Below are 20,288 nucleotides of genomic sequence, written 5' to 3'. Positions count from 1 at the left end.
GTTGTCATGTGCAAGCTAACTTTTAGGCATATAAATCTGCAAATGTGTATTTGTGAATTAATTCCTAGAAATAGTGCGACATGGCTCAGAGGAGCTTTTTAAATCAATGTGTTTGATTATGTTAAACTCCCCAAAGGGTGCTGGGAGAGAAGGGCCCAGATCCATTTTAGAACCTTGTATCATTTATGGCAGGTAGCAAATGAAAGCCTTTGAAAATATCTATTTCAGGACAGTGAAATCCAACACCCATCTGGGTTACCCAAACATGCTGACTGCACTGACAGGGTTATATGTGAATGACAAATTCAAGCTGAATAGGGTAACAGGAAAATATCATATCATTTTCTCCAATATCATACTTACCAGGGGCATGTGTGGTATGCAGATGAAGGGGAACTTATGACCTGTTGTGTGGAGGTAAAATTATGTTTGTATGCCATACTGGTGAAAGGTTAGGACAAGATAAATAAATCCCGACTAGAAAAGGTTTTTGTCAACAGGAATCATAAAACCCTAATTTGCATTTACAAAGGCCCTTTAGTTCTGACATCACAGGAATGGGGGCTGTGGGCCCTGCAGCTTGGTTTTAAAACTGCACTGTGACTCTAAGTTTTTGTTCACTTTTGGGAGTCAATCTGATATTGAAGAGTGTCCCATTTTCTTGCTTCTCCCAGCACCAGAAACTTGATTATATGTGAGTTATCAATTCTGTGTTTTATCCTTTTTAAAAAAAAGCAGTGTGGTAATCTCAGTTTTCGGAACTGCAAAGTATCTACGCCTTGGTCTACCATTGGTTGACTACAATTCCCCAAAAATTTTGCAACCTCAGCACCTTGAGGCAGATAGTAACTAGACTTAGCTGGAAAGGGAAGTAGCTTACAGCTTCACAACCATTTATAAAAATATTGATATTGCCCATTCATTTTCTAGTGCTTACAGTTTTTTTTACTGAAACCTTTATTAATAAATTCTGAAATAGCTTGAAAAAAAATCAATTACAATTTGGGAATATGAGGCACCGCTGGTATTTGTAACACTGACATCTCTTTAATGCCTCTTGCAGCCTCTCTGAGTATAAAACGGCTACATAGCAAATATAAACACAGTGAGCCTGAGTCTTTAAAGAGAGCAAAGCATAAAAAAGGAACAACTTCGCACCTGGGCAAAACCATGTTGCATTGGAGGGGGAGGTAAATTTGAAATGTGATAGCAGATTTATAGTTAGGGTAGGGCATGATCTAGATTAACTCTAAATTTCAGTGTAAAAAAAAAAGCTAGCAAGTATTTGTGTGCTAGATAAAAAAAAACAGCAAGTATTTAACTTACATACAAGAAAATAAACTAATTTGCACCCCTGGCATTGTAACATGGTTTGTCCCGGAGAACATTTACTCCTTTTTTTTTGCCTTACTGTCCTTAATGACTCAGGGCCAATGTGAGAGATCTCAATTACTGTCATGGTAGTGGAAAATTTGCATATATATCTGAGAATATCAGGAGATGAGGGACTAGACAATCACCCAGGGTCCCAAGTTCCTGGAACACCCCCCAATCCTTTTTTGTGCTACCCAATGAGTCTTGCACAGAACTTATTTTTTTAGAAATTGAGTCCATGAGCCCATTAGTGTATTGCATTATTAAAAGAAAACGTTGTGACAATGACATCATCATTCATTGCCTAGAGGTCCCCATGCTGATAATGTCAAGGGACACATTTTAATCTGCAAGAAATTTAGTTTTAGTGGCATTTTCAGAAAGAAGACCCACCCGTTTCACATTTGTACCAGATTGAACATGCTGCATGACTGAAGGCAACAGACACCAACATGAGGATCATCCCTCTTTGCGCATAGCATTGAAAGGTCTCATCCATTTTTTGTTTCACAAGTGTATGCAATGAGTATTTCTCATATAAAAAATATGAACATATCACTGCAGGACCCTTAGTTCTGCAGGAATAGTCTCAGTGCACTGGATTATTTGCACAGACTTACTACAATCACATTGGGACACATGCTTTATAATACAGGAATAAATCTGTTAAAAGATATCATTAATAAAATATGTTGTGTGACGTCAGTAGAAGCTGTAAGTGCACTCTAGCAGATTTAGATGCTGTTATTTCCAAGATGCTGCACTCATTCATTTTTAAACAAGGTCTTATATTTCTAATAATAGAAGCATTCATGATTTTGGAAGCAGGAGTTCACCCACAAGTACCACGTTACCTGTGTCATCCTGACATGACAGATTTATTAGGGTTACCTGAATTTTGTTTTTCAAACTAGATCTACATTATATTGACAATTCATTACTAACTGTGCAATGCAGCATAAATAATATTGTAGCTCATAGTTCTGAGCAATAGACAAGTTATCAAGTTGCTTGTATGAGGTGATCTAGTGAATTTAAGGTATAGGATACGCTTTCACTGACTGTAAATGTTATGTTCATAGTTACTCCCAAAATGTGAGCTCCTGGCGCTTACAAAGAGCTAAACATAGGGACCAGTGGTCCCGCTGAAGATGAAATCCGTACATATGGACTTTATAGAGAATTCAGGAAGGAGGATGAAGCTGTCTGAACTATTAATTTCCAGGCTTCTTTCTGCACTCTCGATAAAGTCCTTATGTATGAACTCTGCATTCTTCATAGGGATCAATGCTCCCCACACAAGCTTCTTTCAAAGCTCCACTGATAAAGACCAACGCTGAATGTAGACTTTAACCCACAGTACAATCGTGATGGTAGCCCTCACTCTATAGAAAAATCCTTACGGTTCACCTTAAGCATACTTGCCAACTCTCTCCGAATGTTCATGAGACTCCTGAATTCCAGGTAGGTCTCGCAGACTCCCATGAGAGCAGGTATTTCTGCCCAGTGGCGGATCCATGGGGGGGGGGGGGAGGGGCGATCGGGGCAATCGCCCCCCCTACAGGGGCTTGCTGCCGGCGCAGCCTTAGAAGTCAGAAAGGGGGTGGGGCCTAAATCGCCCCCGCCCCCCCTAAATCGCCTGGGGTAGAAAAAATTTCTAGATCCGCCCCTGATTCTGCCGCATCCTGCCCACTTTCTAGTGAAGTGGGCAGGGTGTGAGCCTCAATGACCTGATTCAAGGAGAATCATATTTTAAGCCTCAATGACCCGATTCAAGGAGAATCATATTTTAACCCCATCCCTGAGAAACAAGTTTGATTATGTAGCGGGGGCAAAGTGACGAGATTGACCAAGACCCGCCCCCTTCCGCCCTCCCACCAGACCCCCCTTCCAGGGTCTCTCGGAGATAAAAAATAAATAAAGCTGGTAAGTATGACCTTAAGTTAGAATATCACAAGTTTTCTATATGACTATACTTTGTTGGAAATGAAAAGGGATGGATGCTGTACACCTGCAAGAATAGGCTCAATATTGTTCAATTGTTATTCCTTTATAATGGTGTTAAAGAAGAGGATTATTCTTCTCTCACTGCATCAAATTTCCTATTAAGAACCAGATCTCTCTCTAAATCGTCCATTATTTTTATTCTTGCACTAGGCTTTATTCATTCTTCTCTAATCGATCACTTAAAAGTATAAAAATATGAATCATATATAGTAGAAAGAGAAGTTTGGCATTTCAGATCCTATAGGTATAAATCCATTACAAGAACAAATTTACACTGAAGCTTTCTGGAATTCTCTTGGCCTGTTATAGAATACTCACCAAAGGACCAAGAAGGAAAGTCCTGCCACAAATTTTACAAGGCCTGAGGTCTTCAAGTGACAAGTTTTCTACGGAAAACAAAAAGACAAAAAGTTTAAATATCTGCAGTAAATACACAATTTCACCCACACCACCTTAATTATTAGATACATACAGAAAAAATTAAAAAGAATATTTGTGTGTGTATATATATATATATATATATATAAATATATATATATATATATATATATATATATATATATATATATACACACACATATATATATATATATATATACATACACATACAAGTTAACCCGTGCATGATACTCATGCATTCTAGTCAAAACAAGCTACTTAAGGTCTTAAAAAGGTTCTTGTCATGCATTTGGGCCTAGCCCAGGCCTCCTCAGGTGAAGAGCGTTACTTCCCGACGCAAGCGCCATTTTTAATGTGTGTTCATAAGGTAAAATTACCTCACGAAAATTAGTTTGAGCCCTCAACTCGTAAATTTAGCCTTTACTACCCCTCCCACGGGGGGAAGGGGGGATGATGGAAGTTAACTGACTTCACTATTCTAATTTTTTTGTCAAATAATGTCAGTATACCAAATTTCAGGTCAATTAGATGAGCCCTTTCTGTGAAAATAGTTTTTTCCACACACACACCGCTAGGCTTTTACTTTTATATATTAGATAATGCTAAGAATTTAGTAGGTCAGTGTATAACTCCACCCAGCAGGTGGCGCTGCAGCTTGTTTTTGTTTTTCCACACACAGACTAACACACGCCGCTAGGCTTATATATATTAGACAAGTTAACCCGTGCATGATACTCATGCATTGTAGTTAAATCAAGCTACTTAAGGTCTTAAAAAGGTTCTTGTCATGCATTTGGGCCATGGCCCAGGCCTCCTCAGGGGAAGAGCGTTACTTCCCGACGTAAGCGCCCTTTTTTAACGTGGTTTTGTCCATATGTCACCACCTCATCATTCTTCTCCATCACCTCATCCTTCATTTTCATCACCACATCTATCCAGATGTCTATCCAAACACAGGGATCTCTCTCAGCGGTCCTGAGTATCACACTCCTCTTACTCTGTCACCCCCGGCAACCACCAACCACTCCGCACTGTCACCCCCGGCAACCACCAACCACTCCCAACTGTCACTTCTCCTTCAAGAATTATATATATATTTTTTTTAAATCTTTATAAACACTTTTAACAATTAACAACTTAAATTAACAAATTAAAAACATCTTAGTATACTAAATTTCAGCCCTTTCTGAATTTTTTTTTCCACACACACTAAGAATTTAGCTTGGTTTTCTTTTTTCCACACACACACACACACACACACACACACACACACACACAGACAGACAGACAGACAGACAGACAGACAGACAGACAGACAGACACACGCCACTAGACATTTATATTATAGATAATGCTAAGAATTTAGTAGGTCAGTGTATAACTCCGCCCAGCAGGTGGCGCTGCAGCTTGGTTTTTTTTTTCCCACACACAGACTAACACACGCCACTAGGCTTTCATATTATAGATATATATATATATATATATATATATATATATACACACACACACACATCATCACAACATTTAACCACTGACAAGTGAAATGAGTAAAATTACAAATCTTGTTAATATGGCATCCTTCAAGAGGTCAGTTCTTGAAGTTGATGTGTAGGAAAAATGGCCAATCTTAAGGATCTGAGTGACTTTGAGAAGAGCAAAATAGTGATGGCTAGACGACTGGGTCAGAGTATTTCCAAAACGGCAGGTCTTGTAGGGAATTCCTGGTATGCAGTGGTTAGTACCTACCAAAAGCAGTCCAAGGAAGGATAACTGGTAAATTGGTAAAATGGTCATGGGCGCCCAAGGATCATTGATGCTCTTGGGGAGCGACAGCTAGCCTGTCACGTGCAATCCAACGGAAGAGCTAATTGCTGAAAAACTTAATGCTGGCTATTATAGAAAGGTGACAGAACACACAGTGCATCACAGCATGTTGCATATAGGGCGGCCCCTGTCCATCGTCGAAAGCGCCTACAATGAGCACGTGAGCCCCAGAACTGGACCATGGAGCAATGGAAGAAGGTGGCCTGATTTGATGAATCAAGCTTTCTATAACATTATGTGGATGGCCGGGTCCATTTGTCTGAATTACCAGGGGGAAAAGATGGCGCAAGGATGCACTATGGGAAGAAGGAAAGCCAGCGGAGGCAGTGTGACGCTCTGGGCAATGTTCCAATGGGGAACATTGGGTCCTGGCATTCATGTGGATGTTACTTTGACACGCACCACCTACCTAAACATTGTTGCAGACCAAGTACAGCCCTTCATGGCAACAGTATTCCCTGATGGCAGTGGCCACTTTCAGCAGAATAATATGCCTGTCATACTGCAAAAATTATTCAGGAATGGTTTGAGGAACATGACAAAGAGATCAATGTTTTGACTTGGCCTCTAAATTCCCCAGATTTTAATCCAATTGATATGTTGGATGTGCTGGATAAACAAGTCAGAGCCATGGAAGCCCCACTTCGCAACTGACAAAACTTAAAGGGTCTGCTGGTAATGTTTTGGAGCCAGATACCACAGATCACAGGTCTTGTGGAATCAAAGCCTTGACGGGTCAGAGCTGTTTTTGGAGGCACGAGGGGGACCTGAACAATAATAGGCCGGTGGTTTTAATGTTGTGGCTCATTATTTATATATATATATATATATTAATTACACACACATATCTATAATATAAATGTCTAGTGGCGTGTGTTAGTCTGTCTGTGTATGGAAAAAAAAAAAAAACCAAGCTGCAGCGCCACCTGCTGGGCAGAGTTATACACTGACCTATATATTTCTTGAAGGAGAAGTGACAGTTGGGAGTAGTTGGTGGTTGCCGGGGGTGACAGTGGGGAGTTTTTAACACCTTAAGTAGGTTGATTTGACTAGAATGCATGAGTATCATGCACGGGTTAACTGACCTACTAAATTCTTAGGGGCATATTCAATTAGCTTTTGGATTCGCGGTAACGCGCCGGAACAGCCGCGAAACGTAATACACGGTACCGCAATAACGTGGATTTTCGTTCGCAGCCCATAGGGTTGCGAACGAAAATCCGCGTTAATGCGGTACCGTAATACCCGCAAGAACGCGCACTTTTCGCGGCAACGCGCGTTACCGCGAATCAAAAAGCTAATTGAATATGCCCCTTAGTGTGTGTGGAAAAAAAACCTCAAAAAGGGCTGAAATTTGGTATACTGACATTATTGACGAGTTGAGGGGTCAAACTCATTTTCGTGAGGTAATTTTACCTCATGAACACACATGTGTACAGTGGCGGATCCAGGGGGTGCGATCGGGGCAATCGCCCCCCCTAGCAGGGGTTTGCTGCCGACGGCTGCACAGTATGTGCAGGTCCGTTTGGCAGTGACAGTGTGCTGCCCGGCTGCTCTGATTGTGTTTTAAACACACTGTCCCTGCTTGTCACTGCCGAGCGGACCTGCACATACTGTGCAGCCCCCAGCAGCCTCAAAAGTCGGAAAGGGGGTGGGGCCTAAATCACCCCCTAACATCCCCCTGGGGAATAAACATTTTCTAGATCCGCCCCTGCATGTGTAGCGGCGTGTGTTAGTGTGTGTGTGTCTGTGGAAAAAACTATTTTCTCAGAAAGGGCTCATCCGAATGACCTGAAATTTGGTATACTGACATTATTTGACAAAAAAATGCACGAGTATCATGCATGGGTTAACTTGTACACATATATATACACACACATACATAGAAATAATGTGGTCTATATGAGAGAACTTGTGACCATGTATTATAGTACAATATTTGCCTACTGTCTTGGAGTGTTTGGGAGACACCAGAATTTCAGGGAGGGAGGGGGTTTGCCCACCATCTGGCTCCCGCCTTTCCTTCTTGTAAAGAGGGTGGGACTGGGCCTTGATGAAGTGATTAGTGTCATCATGGCCCCAGCACACGCTGCTCGATGACACAACTGCATCATTGCTCAGTACTGGGCGGAGCCCTGATGACCCGTAACGTATTATAATGTCCCCGCACTCTACTCCGGTCCAAAAATTGGTCAAGTATGTTTTAGCGTGCCCTGTAATTTATAGGAAAGACTGGCTTACAATGTGATATGGCATGTTTTTTTCCTTTAAAATAAACCTGCTACCGCCACATTAAAACAATCCTTATGCACTTCTCTAGTACATGGTGTCAAAAAATAAATAAACTGTTGTTGCTGCTTTCCTTTCTATAAAGGGACAACATTCTGAATAGTGAATAGTGAAAAGTCACATTTGATATGACCACAGTGGTCAAAGTGGGCTGGTATATGGTGATAAGCCATACCTTCCACTTCGATCATTGCATGAATATATGTCAAAGCAGTGCATTATGAAGCTAAATAATACAATAAAAAATACTCAATTGCTTATACTTAACTAAATAAGTCCACCATGCTCTCTGTTACAGACTGCTGTATTAAGAGGGAGGACAGACACAGAGTGACTATCAGCTTGGAATACTTGCACTGTTGAAATGCACAGTGTAGATTGGTTCAGTCATACACAGGCACATGATCAATGATGTTACAGCAACTGAAATGACAGCATTTTTAACTTTTTGATCTATATCAGATCACATTAGGACACTGTCCAAAAGATGCCAGAGGAGTTTCAGCTGCTTGTAATGGAGTGGGAAAGTCATTATTTTTTAACAACGCTACAGTGGAATGCCAGGTTAAAAACGAGCAATGTATTTTATATTTATGTTGTATACTGGAAATTTAAATTTGGCAGTTTAGCAGCCCTTTAAGCTACTAGCTTAAGCTCCTTAATATTAATGTTTAGTACAATTCCTGAAGTAAGCACAAATACATTAAACATCTTTTATTCATGTCAAGTTTCCCATCTGCTTTCTGCCCTGGTTAATCTGTTGCCAACCCACTTACACAGCTACTGGATCCCTAGATCATCATCCAAACTTTCCGGTCGGTGTTGGTAGCCACAATTCTAAACATTCATCATTTCAATTTAGCAAGGCAGAGCAGTTTCCCCGAGTCCTTTATTACAGAGCATGTGATAGTAAGCTGAAAATACAGCTTTTACAGTATGTTTGTAGAGGAGTATCGGAGTATACAGTCTATTTTTTTGAGAAAAAAAAACGAGTTTGTAAAGAGCTAGTTATTACGGAAATAAACTTGACTATATTAATTAGTTCCTTTAAGTTCATTTTGACTTTACCTTGTCACATGGGACCATTAGCTTAGAGCTTAAACATCTCACACTTTCCTATTTGCACTATATTTACCTGGCAAATACTGAATCTCTCCAAAAAGCATAATGTGCCTCTAATCTTTATAGGTTGTACTGCCTTGTAAGTAGTGTATCATCAATATCTATCTAATATTGCTAATTTGCATTATACAACAAGAATAATTTGAAGTCACTGAGGCACTTCACAACCTTGGTCACGACCATTTAAAGAATGCAGTTAACATATTTTACAAAGTGGGATTAAGCAAACTTGGGCATGTTGGCCCTGAGTCATTAAGGAGAGCAATGCGTAAGAAAGGAGTAACTTTGCACCTTGGCAAAACCATGTTGCATTGGAGGGGGAGGTAAATTTAAAATATGGGGACAGACTTATAGTTGAGGTAGGGAATGTCCTAGATCAACTTTAAATTTCAGTCTAAAAGTAAAGTTATCAATTATGTGTGTGCTACATGACAAAAAAAATCAGTATTTTCTTTATGTGCAAATTAATAAACCAATTTGCACCCCTTGCATGGTAACATGGTTTTGTCCAGGATCAAATTTACTCCTTTTTCTGCCTTGCTCTTCTTAATGACTCAGTTCCGCTGTGTTTTGTGATCTGGAGCAAGTGTACTATATGCTCCTTTTCTTTAAACACATTAAAATGCTAAAAAAAAATGAAATAAGACTTGTGCCTGTGTGTGGAGTCAGTTGTTAAATCATAACTGGAAAAACTTAAGCATTGGGAGGAAAGTTTCTTAGGAGTGAGGTCATTGTTATGGTAATTTAAATTCTCCAGCAAAATTTGGCTGAAAACGGACCATAGGGATAAATACCAGGGGTCAGTCAGTAGAAAAATAAAAGGTCAGTCAGTGAATCTTCCATAAGTGCTCCTATGTATTGGAAAACACAGGAGGGAATGACACCACACCGTGTATATCTCACCATTCATAATACATTTTCCTTTGTGAGCGTACAGTACAGCACAATGTAGCCAAACATTTCATAAATTAATAACAAATTCATATTGTTTTAAATTATATATTAATATTTATATATTTAATTAATACATACAATCATGTGAAAAGGTATACCCTCTTTAAGAATAAAACTTCCTTGAATTCCAATATATAAGTATGAATCTATAATCCATTAATTATATTAATCAAATTCATATGATGCTACTGGAAATTGCACAGAATGTAAAATCTACATTCCGGGACCTACAGGACTCAATGTGAAGGGAACCAGTATAGAGTCACTGGAGAATACAGTGGAGCTGTTTGGTTTTAATGCACAACACCATGTTTGATGAAAATCCAAACACAGAATATCACCATAAAAACCTCATAAAAACCCATCAAGCATGGTGCAGAGGCACAAGAAGGAGTGCAGAGGCACAGGGAAGAGTGCAGAGGCACAGGGAGGAGTGCAGAGGCACAGGGAGGAGTGCAGAGGTGCAAGGAGGGGAGGTGTGCAGAGGCGTAAGGTCAGGGAAGAACCCAGTGGCATAATGGGCATGTGGGGAGTTTTTCAGAATACATGTGGGGGAATTTTGGAGCATATGGTGACGTTTTGGGATGAGTGATATGGGGTGTCGAAGTTGTTTTTGAAAAGACAGGCAATATGTGGACCCTTGAAGTACATCGGACTGCCCATCACAACTCTAAGGAGTAATAATGCACTAATCACTAGCAACCAATCTGTAATTAGCTTTTAACTGTCTATTGCAAATTAAAACTGCAGTCCCGCATAGCAGTATAGAACTTTAATATTTTAATTTTCTTTAAATAGCAAGTTCAGTATCTTTTAAGCTTGCATCATTTTTCTTAGCTGTCCTCCTATCTCAAATTATCTCCATTTTAAAATCTCTCTGTAGGGTAGACCAGTATGGCTGCCAGTTACACAGATGCACAGTTCTCAGCATGTCATGTGAAGGGAGAGGAACTTACAGTACAGGGTTCAGAGGGGCATTCCAAAGCCTCTCTGTTCACACATTGCGTGCCATGTGACTGTGATGAACAGAGAGGTAGTCAAATGACACTGTGGAATTTACAGAGTGCTAGATCATTAGGAGCAGCCTGAACAAACAAACCGTAAAATGGTAGTTAAAACAGGGCCATCTTAACAACATTATGGGACCCCGGGCAAAGCAGAGCACCGGGGCCCCTTTATATTTATATATATATATATATATATATATATATATATATATATATATATATATATATATATATATATATATATATATGTATGTGTGTGTGTGTGAGTGTGAAAAGTGATATTATATATATCACTTTTCTCTTTCAAATCACCCTCATAGGCAAACCGATGAGGGGCTTCCTAGTGCCTGTAAACCCCCCTCCAAGCCTGGGGCACTGTATAATTGAGGTGGCTGGACCCTGCTCCCCCTTCACACAGCTATGCTTCAAAAGAGAGAGCCGAGTGTACCTAATAGTAGTGCACGCAGCATTGTCCATGTATATTATGGGGATAGGAGGAGTTGGAGAGCTGCCAAGCACTGTCTAAAATTATAGCCACGCCCCGAAGCATGTTGGTCATGCCCACTGGTGCCGTGGTGTGGAAACCCCCCTCTACAAATCCTGCGTTTGCCCCTGCCCCTTAACTTACCTTTCAATCGCCTTGTTCTCTGAGTCCGATCCTCTTCTCTTCTTCATCGCTGTCGCATGCTCCTCCGTGCTGCGCTCCTTTGTGCTGTGCTCACAGTGAATGTCGGGCATGACGACACCCGACATTCACTGCGAGCGCAGCACGGAAGAGGGGACCAGGGAGGGAGCTGGAACACCACCTGACCTGAACAGTCAGGTGTCCGCAAAAGGTAATTTTTTTTTACAGGAGTCCTGCCTTGGGCCCCCTTGTCCGCTGGTCCCCCAGGCACCTGCCCATTGTGCCCAGTTGGAAAGACGGCCCTGAATTAAAAGGCTTTTTCTTACAGGCTATTACAGTGATTTATGCTAAAAAACAAACAAACCTCATTTTGCATGGGATTACTGCTTTAACAATGTTTACAAAGACATAATATAGCAGATTGAACTTGATGGACTGGTGTCTTTTTTCAACCTCATCAACTATGTAGATTGGCTGCTATGGTTTAGGGCAAACTTGTAATTTCAAGCAATGTTAGCAACTAACCCACTGTGTGGCATTTTAATGTCTCAAATAAGATGTTTGCTCAGATCAAAAGTACAATAGTAAAGATGAAGGGTAGCAAGTAAAAGCATTTTATACCTACAGATAAAGTGGGTTGGTGCTAAAGTTAACCCTATGTAAGATATTGGCAAATGGATAACACGTCATAATGCAACTAAAGGTTAGACTTTATATATATATATATATATATATATATTATCGAGGCAGACATGTTTTTTCTGATATAAGTCAGTGCTGCAAAATGTTGTCTTTTTTAATAAGGAGATGTGTTTTTTTTAAATATGCTTTGCAAGGTATTTAATATTTAGTAACAAGGCAGGAGAGAGGTTAAAAAGAAATTAAATATCCTCGTTATATCACTATAATCCTGAGTGGTAACCAACACTCCACATCAATAGCTTAAGACACTTCGTATAAATGAGCTGACTACACATTATTGACTAAAGGTGACCTACAGAGCAGATTCTCAGCTGTCTCTTTTGCTGCTGTTATGGCTCTAATGTTCACAAGTGACAGAGCTATCTAAGACCTAACTAAGAACCCTGAGCTATCATTACTGGACCACCTCAGAAGCCGGGTCTTCTAAAGTGCATAAAGTAGAGTCAAGTTATTTATACATACATAAAAGAAACACACACACACCTCACATCATAACCCATTTCACTGGGACACAGTGTGGAGCGTTTATAAAGATGTTAAGTGAATAATCAATGTAATGTGGATTTTAATAGCAGCATATTACTGTTAATACACAAGAATCCTTCGCCGTGCGACAAGCGAGAATCAATCACATCATCAAAATAAATTATGGGAACTGGGGCTTTATAGTGCCAAAGAGTTTCATAAGGTAAGTAGAACCTAAGACAGGACACAAACTGTGAAGAAGTGGTTATAAAAGTGGAAGATTTATTTTTCAAATTGCTGTACTTATATTTTTATAAACATCAATTTTTCAAAACTATTTTTTCAGTTGGAATAACCTGGGCCAAAAAAATAAAAACACCAGGGTAAATGAGGGACACCAAGCAGACTGAAAGCAAGGTCATCCACGCAGGTGTAGAAAATATGTTATTTAGGTAAACAACATAATCAGGATATACATACAAACTTTGTGATGTTCCGGAGGGGAGGTGAGGTGTGAGGACGGAGAGGGACAGGGAGCAGCGAATCGTGTCATTTTGTTCCTGCCCCCACAACGCAATGACGTGAATGCGGGGCCAAAATGATGCGTTTCAACGAGAATCGCGTCATGGAGACTCCTATCCTGCCAACTTTACTAGGAAGTGGGAAGGATGCGGGAGAATGGCTTACCCTCCCGGGACTTGGGGAGACCTACTCGGAATTCGGGAATCTCCAGGAAATTCTAGGAAAGCGGACAAGGGTCAAGATTGCTCAACTTGCTATAGTTTCATGAGCAAGGATGTCTAAGGTGATGTCAGCATGGAACACAGAGAAAAAAATATTGGTAAGAGCAACAAGCATATACAAGGACTGTGATATTCATGCACACTAATAAGCGTAGGGCAAAATAGGAGAACAACTGCAGATCAATGGAATGTAAAGTTTAACCTGTGGAGCTAGCACCTACTTCCATAGAAAAAAATTGTCCGACAAGAGCTTCACAGAGCAGGATATCATAGTCGGGGGTGCAGTGTATAAACTGCTCATCACACCTATGAATGCATGTTTTCGAGGTCAGTATACAGGTAATGGGCTACAGAGAAGAAAGATGATATGTTTTGATGAATGCTTCTTCACCCTATTCCCAACAGACGGACAAATGTATCTGTGGTGACAATCTAAAGAACTCTACAGTCCTTGGTACTTTTTTCCAACAGTAAAGGGTTCTGGTGTGTCAGTTTGCTGGTGGTCTGCATTTTCCCTATATGGGTGTAGTCATTCCCTTAAAAGGGATAGCCAATGCTAATTCTTCCTTAATGAGATTTAGTAATCTTTACCCCAAGTTGCAGCATTTCTTTCATGAGGGGAGCGGTTTCTTCCAGGATGACCATTCCCCCATCCACAGAGCACATGTGGTTACTCAATGGTTTCATGAGCATGACACTGATGTAAACCATTTGTCATAGTCTTCTCAGGGACCCAACTGAAAATGTATGAGATAATCTGGAATAATGCCTGATACAACAATTTCCACCACCAGCGAACAGGTGTCATTTGAGTGACATTCTTGTGGAAGAATGGTGCTGCACTTTCCCTGCTCTATTTCAGACATGAGTATCCCCAATGTGACTGTAAATACAGGTCATCTACTATTAGGTGACTTTAAATTGGAGTTTCTATTCGCTTGTCCACTAACTGTACATATAAGTCTGACTAGAGCTCCTACATGTCTTGATATTCCTATGACAGTCTTCTTTTACTCACATGAAAAATGTTTTTTTCCCTACCAATCCAAAACAACAGTATAAGTAGTAAGTTCCTGTAATATGTGCTGAATTGTCTTAGCAAAGCATGGGTGTCCCAGGTTTCCATTTCAAAATGATAGAAGTCCTAAGGGTAATGTCACATGAGCTTTCAGTTCTAATATTTTTTTAGCCAAAGAAACTAAGAGCTTTTACTCTGAGATTTTTCTACACATAACAGGAATTGTAAGAACTGAGATTCTGGACACGTTGGAGAGAACACACTGACAGCTACATGTAGTGTTGTCACTAAGCTTAATTTACGCAGAGTGCTTGAATGTACGGAGAGCCACATTTATTTATGGGCCAACATGGCAGCTGCAAGGGTGCAAAAAGTTTACATTTGTCAGGTGGAGGAGTTGGGCTTATCGCTGCATGACTTGTTAACACTGGATTAGGCATATCCATGTGCCTAGTTTAGAGTTAGATTTCACTTTGTGGAACATGATTATTTAAATCAGCTCATGGGCATCTATATGGGGATTGTGCATTCAGGAAGGTGTTTCAGGTTTTATAGGTAGGAGCAAAGCATTTTTCTCCAGGAAAAATAGCCTGATTTTTCTATACTTTTAATTGTACACATTTTATTTTTGACAGGCACCAGGGGCGGATCTAGAGGATTTTTTTTTAGGGGGGGGGGGTGATTTGGTCCCCGACCCCTTTTTTTTTTAACTTACTTTGCCTGCGGCTGGGGTCCGTTCGGCACAGACATGCAGGCAGAGTATGGTGCCTGGTCACTCTGATTGGCCTGAGTCATTACGAAAAGTAAAGCAAAAAAAGGGAGTACGTTTTCGCCTGGCCAAACCATGTTACAATGTAAGGGGTGCAAATTAGTTTATTATTTTGCACATAAGTTAAATACTGACTGTTTTTCATGTAGCACACAAATACTTTGCCCCGATCTCTCCCCCCTGGATCCGCCAGTGGCAGGCACTGGCATGTTGCGTAGCTGCCTACTGACAGACCTGAAAGACATGGGAGCCCCCACACGCATGGGCACGCAGCGGAGGCCCCCGACAAGCACGGGCACGCAGCGGAGGCCACCGACACGCACGGGCACGCAGCGGAGGCCCCCGACACGCACGGGCACGCAGCGGAGGCCCCCGACACGCACGGGCACGCAGCGGAGGCCACGGAGCGGAGGCCACGGGCACGCAGCGGAGGCCACGACACGCACCGGAGGCCCCCGACACGCACAGGCACGCAGCGGAGGCTCCCGACACGCAGCGGAGGCCCCCGACACGCACGGGCACGCAGCGGAGGCCCCCGACACGCACGGGCGCGCAGCGGAGGCCACGGGCACGCAGCGGAGGCCACGGGCACGCACGGGCCTGCAGCGGAGGCCACCGACACGCACCGGAGGCCCCCGACACGCACAGGCACGCAGCGGAGGCTCCCGACACGCACGGGCACGCAGCGGAGGCCCCCGACACGAACGGGCACGCAGCGGAGGCCACCGACACGCACTGGCACGCAGCGGAGGCCACGGGCACGCACGGGCACGCAGCAGAGGCCACCGACACGCACCGGAGGCCCCCGACACGCACGGGCACGCAGCGGAGGCTCCCGACACGCACGGGCACGCAGCGGAGGCCCCCGACACGCACGGGCACGCAGCAGAGGCCCCCGACACGCACGGGCATGCAGCGGAGGCCCCGACACTCACAGGCATGCAGCGGAGAAGCCGACAGACACTGGCACGCAGCGGAGACCCCAAAATGTACGAGCACGCAGAGGTGGCCCCCGAAACGCAGGGGCAGGCAGCGGAGGCCCCCGACACGCACGGGCACGCAGCGGAGGCCACGGAGCGGAGGCCACGGGCACGCAGCGGAGGCCACGACACGCACCGGAGGCCCCCGACACGCACAGGCACGCAGCAGAGGCTCCCGACACGCACGGGCACGCAGCGGAGGCCCCCGACACGCACGGGCACGCAGCGGAGGCCCCCGACACGCACGGGCGCGCAGCGGAGGCCACGGGCACGCAGCGGAGGCCACGGGCACGCACGGGCCTGCAGCGGAGGCCACCGACACGCACCGGAGGCCCCCGACACGCACAGGCACGCAGCGGAGGCTCCCGACACGCACGGGCACGCAGCGGAGGCCCCCGACACGCACGGGCACGCAGCGGAGGCCCCCGACGCACACGGGCACGCAGCGGAGGCCCCCGACGCGCACGGCACGCAGCGGAGGCCCCCGACACGAACGGGCACGCAGCGGAGGCCACCGACACGCACTGGCACGCAGCGGAGGCCACGGGCACGCAGCAGAGGCCACCGACACGCACCGGAGGCCCCCGACACGCACGGGCACGCAGCGGAGGCTCCCGACACGCACGGGCACGCAGCGGAGGCCCCCGACACGCACGGGCACGCAGCAGAGGCCCCCGACACGCACGGGCATGCAGCGGAGGCCCCGACACTCACAGGCATGCAGCGGAGAAGCCGACAGACACTGGCACGCAGCGGAGACCCCAAAATGTACGAGCACGCAGAGGTGGCCCCCGAAACGCAGGGGCAGGCAGCTGAGGCCCTGACAGGCACGGGCACACAGCGGAGAAGATAGAGTCTGTCTTCTGTGTTTACCACATGATGCTCAGACACTGAATACAAAAAGGGGATGCAGGCCTTCAGCATTCTATGGGATTAAGATACATCAGTCACAGATCTACACTGCTCGCTCTTTGCTCTTTCACAGATGACTGTAGAGCAGAAAACACAGGAGGTGGATTTAGAGATTAAGTCAAATCCTCCATCTACAGCAATCAGCTGATACTCTCACCACATAGCTATGTCCAGGCTACCTCTCTGCACATCGGTGCTCTATGAACATCTGAGGAGCAGGACATTACTGCAGGACATTACTGAACAGAGCCCACAATGACCCACAGGCACCACTCCTTACCTTCTAGGTCCTCCATGTCGGCTCCCCCTATATGTGTCGCTGCACCGCAAACTCCGGCTACCACGGCAACCCAGGCACGCCGTTAATTGGCTGAACGAGGTTTGTCACCGAGCACAGAGCTTTCAGTAAGAGGCGTGTCCATGGGGCAGCTGACGTCACCAACAAAGAGGCGTGTCGTAACTGTCCGTGAGGCGTTGCTGTGTAAACGGCTAAAGTCATTCACGTAAAATGAGCGACTATGGCTAAAGCTTATGCTGTCTTATCAATTCTTGAGGGGCGTGTCCTCTTTCTGTATCTACGAGAAGTGTCACGCGGGTCAATGCTTGCACTGCAGGGAGGGCGTGTTCTGTCTGTAGCAGCGAGCGGTGTTCTGTCTGTCTGCTGCCCTATCGGTGAGCGAGGGGCGGGTCCTCTTTGTGTTACTTAGTCCTTGCCTTGGCTGCCGGTGCATTATGGGCGTTTGATGTGCAGCTCTCCTGCTTAATATCAATCTGCATGTATATATTTTGAGTTAGGCGGGCACTTGGGAAGTAAAAAAACAGAGTTAGGAATTTACAAAGATTCTTTTGGCCAGGGGTGCATACAGATGTCCAGAAATATTGTGAATCCTGTTCTAGTTCTGCCAGTTGACAGCTCCTGTATCTCTTTATTGGAGCCCATTAGTACACCTCCCCATTATAAAGGTTCACTTTGAAAGGAATGTCATGGACCTTGTTGGTACCATAGTAAAGTCTGCTAGGGAACACCAGTAGATTTTAGTGGTAATGGACAGAGCCGTAGCTGCTACTACTACTCTGATCATTATTCTGTGAATTTCATCCCTGCAATCTGTGTTTAAGTATGTTCATCCATGCTGCTACTACTACTCTGATCATTATTCTGTGAATTTCATCCCTGCAATCTGTGTTTAAGTATGTTATAGGAAACTTATCTGTTTAGACGTAGGTTGGCACAGTCTTTTATTGCTGCCTAATTTATGATAGGTATCTGGCCTCCTCTATCCTTTCCCACAAATGTTTTCTTTTCCTTTGATTAGCTGACCAATTAGCACATCTGTAGTGTATTCCTAAATTAGACTGACTACATCTTAGCTTCATTCTATGGGGAGACGTATGTGGGGTTAGACGTGTGTGATTTCTGCACTAAGTGGGATTTTCTCACAAAGTGGACGAAAATGCACAGTTAGACAAACATTGGACTACATTTGACTTGCTTTTACTCCCAGCAATAAGCAACATCTGCCACAGCCTATTTCTGCACTACTTGTCTATTTATATGGAATACTGCTAAGAGGTAATTCTTAAAATACCCTTGCTTTTTGCTTTTATCACAATGTTTCACAAATTGCTTTTCTTAGTCTCATTTCATGGCATGATCTTTAGGACTGTGTCATCTTTCACCCCTCCACCAACACACAAATTTGTTCATATTGCACCTGCATTACTCCACTCACCTCTATTTAACACCCATGAACTGTTGTCCTATTTATTATCTCTAACAAGTACAACCTCCACCTGTCGCCAGAAAATAAAAAGCCACACATCTTACAATCCCCTTGCCTATCTTTCGCTCACTCTGCTTCTATTAGCTGGTGATATATCACCTAATCCAGGTCCCCCACACTCCTCACACACACATACATCAGAACACTACCGTTCTATAGCAAACCTCAAACACATCACCTGTCTCCCCTCTCTTCCCAAGTCCTTTAAATGTGCCCTTTGGAATGCACGCTCTGTTTGTAACAAACTTACCTCCGTTCATGATCTCTTCCTCTCATACAACCTCAACCTTCTGGCAATAACAGAAACATGGCTCATGCAATCAGACACTGCCTCACCTGCAGCACTTTCACATGGTGGCCTCCATCTCATCCACACCTCCAGACCTGAAGGCAGACAAGGAGGTGGGGTTGGACTACTTCTCTCCCCACAGTGCACATACACAGTTCTACCAAATGTCCCATCACTCACGTTCACATCTTTTGAAGTACATGCTATTCGCATTTTTAATCCATTCTCCCTACGTGTTGCGGTGATCTATCGTCCCCCTGGAGCACACCAACAATTTATTGAGGATTTCTCTGCATGGCTCCCTCACTTCTTATCTTCAGACATCCCCACCATCATCATGGGTGACTTCAACATCCCCATTGATAACCCACCTTCCAAAGCTGCTTCCAAACTACTCTCTCTAACATCCTCACTTGACCTCTCCCAGTGGATTGAATCATCTACTCATAAGGATGGCCACTGCCTTGATCTTGTTTTCTCTAGACTATGCTCAGTTTCTAATCTTATTAATACACCCTTCCCCCTCTCGGATCATCACCTTATCAGCTACACTCTCACCCCCACTGCTCTAACCTCTCTACTGTCTAACTCAACCAAGCCTCCTCATACTCGTAGAAATCTTAATTCTATTAATCTTCAACAATTTTCCACCTCTCTCCAACACCTTCTCTCCCCTATCTCTACATTCTCATCCCCTGAGATGGCAGTACCTCATTTTCACCTAACCTTAGCAACGGCCCTTGATCAAGTGGCTCCAGCGACACTTCATACTACACGTCGACTTCGATGTCAACCGTGGCACACCAAAGCAACACGAAATCTTCAAAAACTGTCCCGTAAAGCAGAACGTCACTGGCGTAAATCTCGAAGCTCTAATGACTTCTTCACATATACTTCTGTCTACCACTCCTATCGAAATGCTCTGGACACTGCAAAACAAACATACTTTCAATCTCTTATCTATGCTCAGGCTTCTAACCCCAAACGCCTTTTCAATACATTTAATCATCTTCTTAATCCTCCCA

The 20,288-nt window shown here is 43.8% G+C and overlaps 1 protein-coding gene across 2 annotated transcripts in view; it reads right to left on the bottom strand.

The window, feature by feature from the left end:
• ZC2HC1A (zinc finger C2HC-type containing 1A) overlaps positions 1 to 17,776 on the bottom strand; it is a 49,652-nt gene extending 31,876 nt beyond the window's left edge. Inside the window, exons 1-2 of one of the 2 annotated variants that reach the window (XM_075213689.1) lie at positions 17,471 to 17,776; positions 3,700 to 3,767 (exon numbers count right to left, since the gene is read on the bottom strand). In XM_075213689.1, the coding sequence (XP_075069790.1) occupies positions 3,700 to 3,767; positions 17,471 to 17,486 (84 nt within the window). In that variant the 5' untranslated portion in view covers positions 17,487 to 17,776. The remainder of the gene's footprint in view (positions 1 to 3,699; positions 3,768 to 17,470) is intronic. The other variant, XM_075213690.1, reaches the window with a different exon arrangement.
• Between the last annotated feature and the right edge of the window lie 2,512 nt (positions 17,777 to 20,288).

The sequence above is a fragment of the Mixophyes fleayi genome, chromosome 5 (genome assembly GCF_038048845.1).
Source record: "Mixophyes fleayi isolate aMixFle1 chromosome 5, aMixFle1.hap1, whole genome shotgun sequence".
Lineage (NCBI taxonomy): Eukaryota > Metazoa > Chordata > Amphibia > Anura > Limnodynastidae > Mixophyes > Mixophyes fleayi.
The sequence above is the reverse complement of the archived record's forward strand: the minus strand, read 5'-3'. Positions and strand labels throughout refer to the sequence as shown.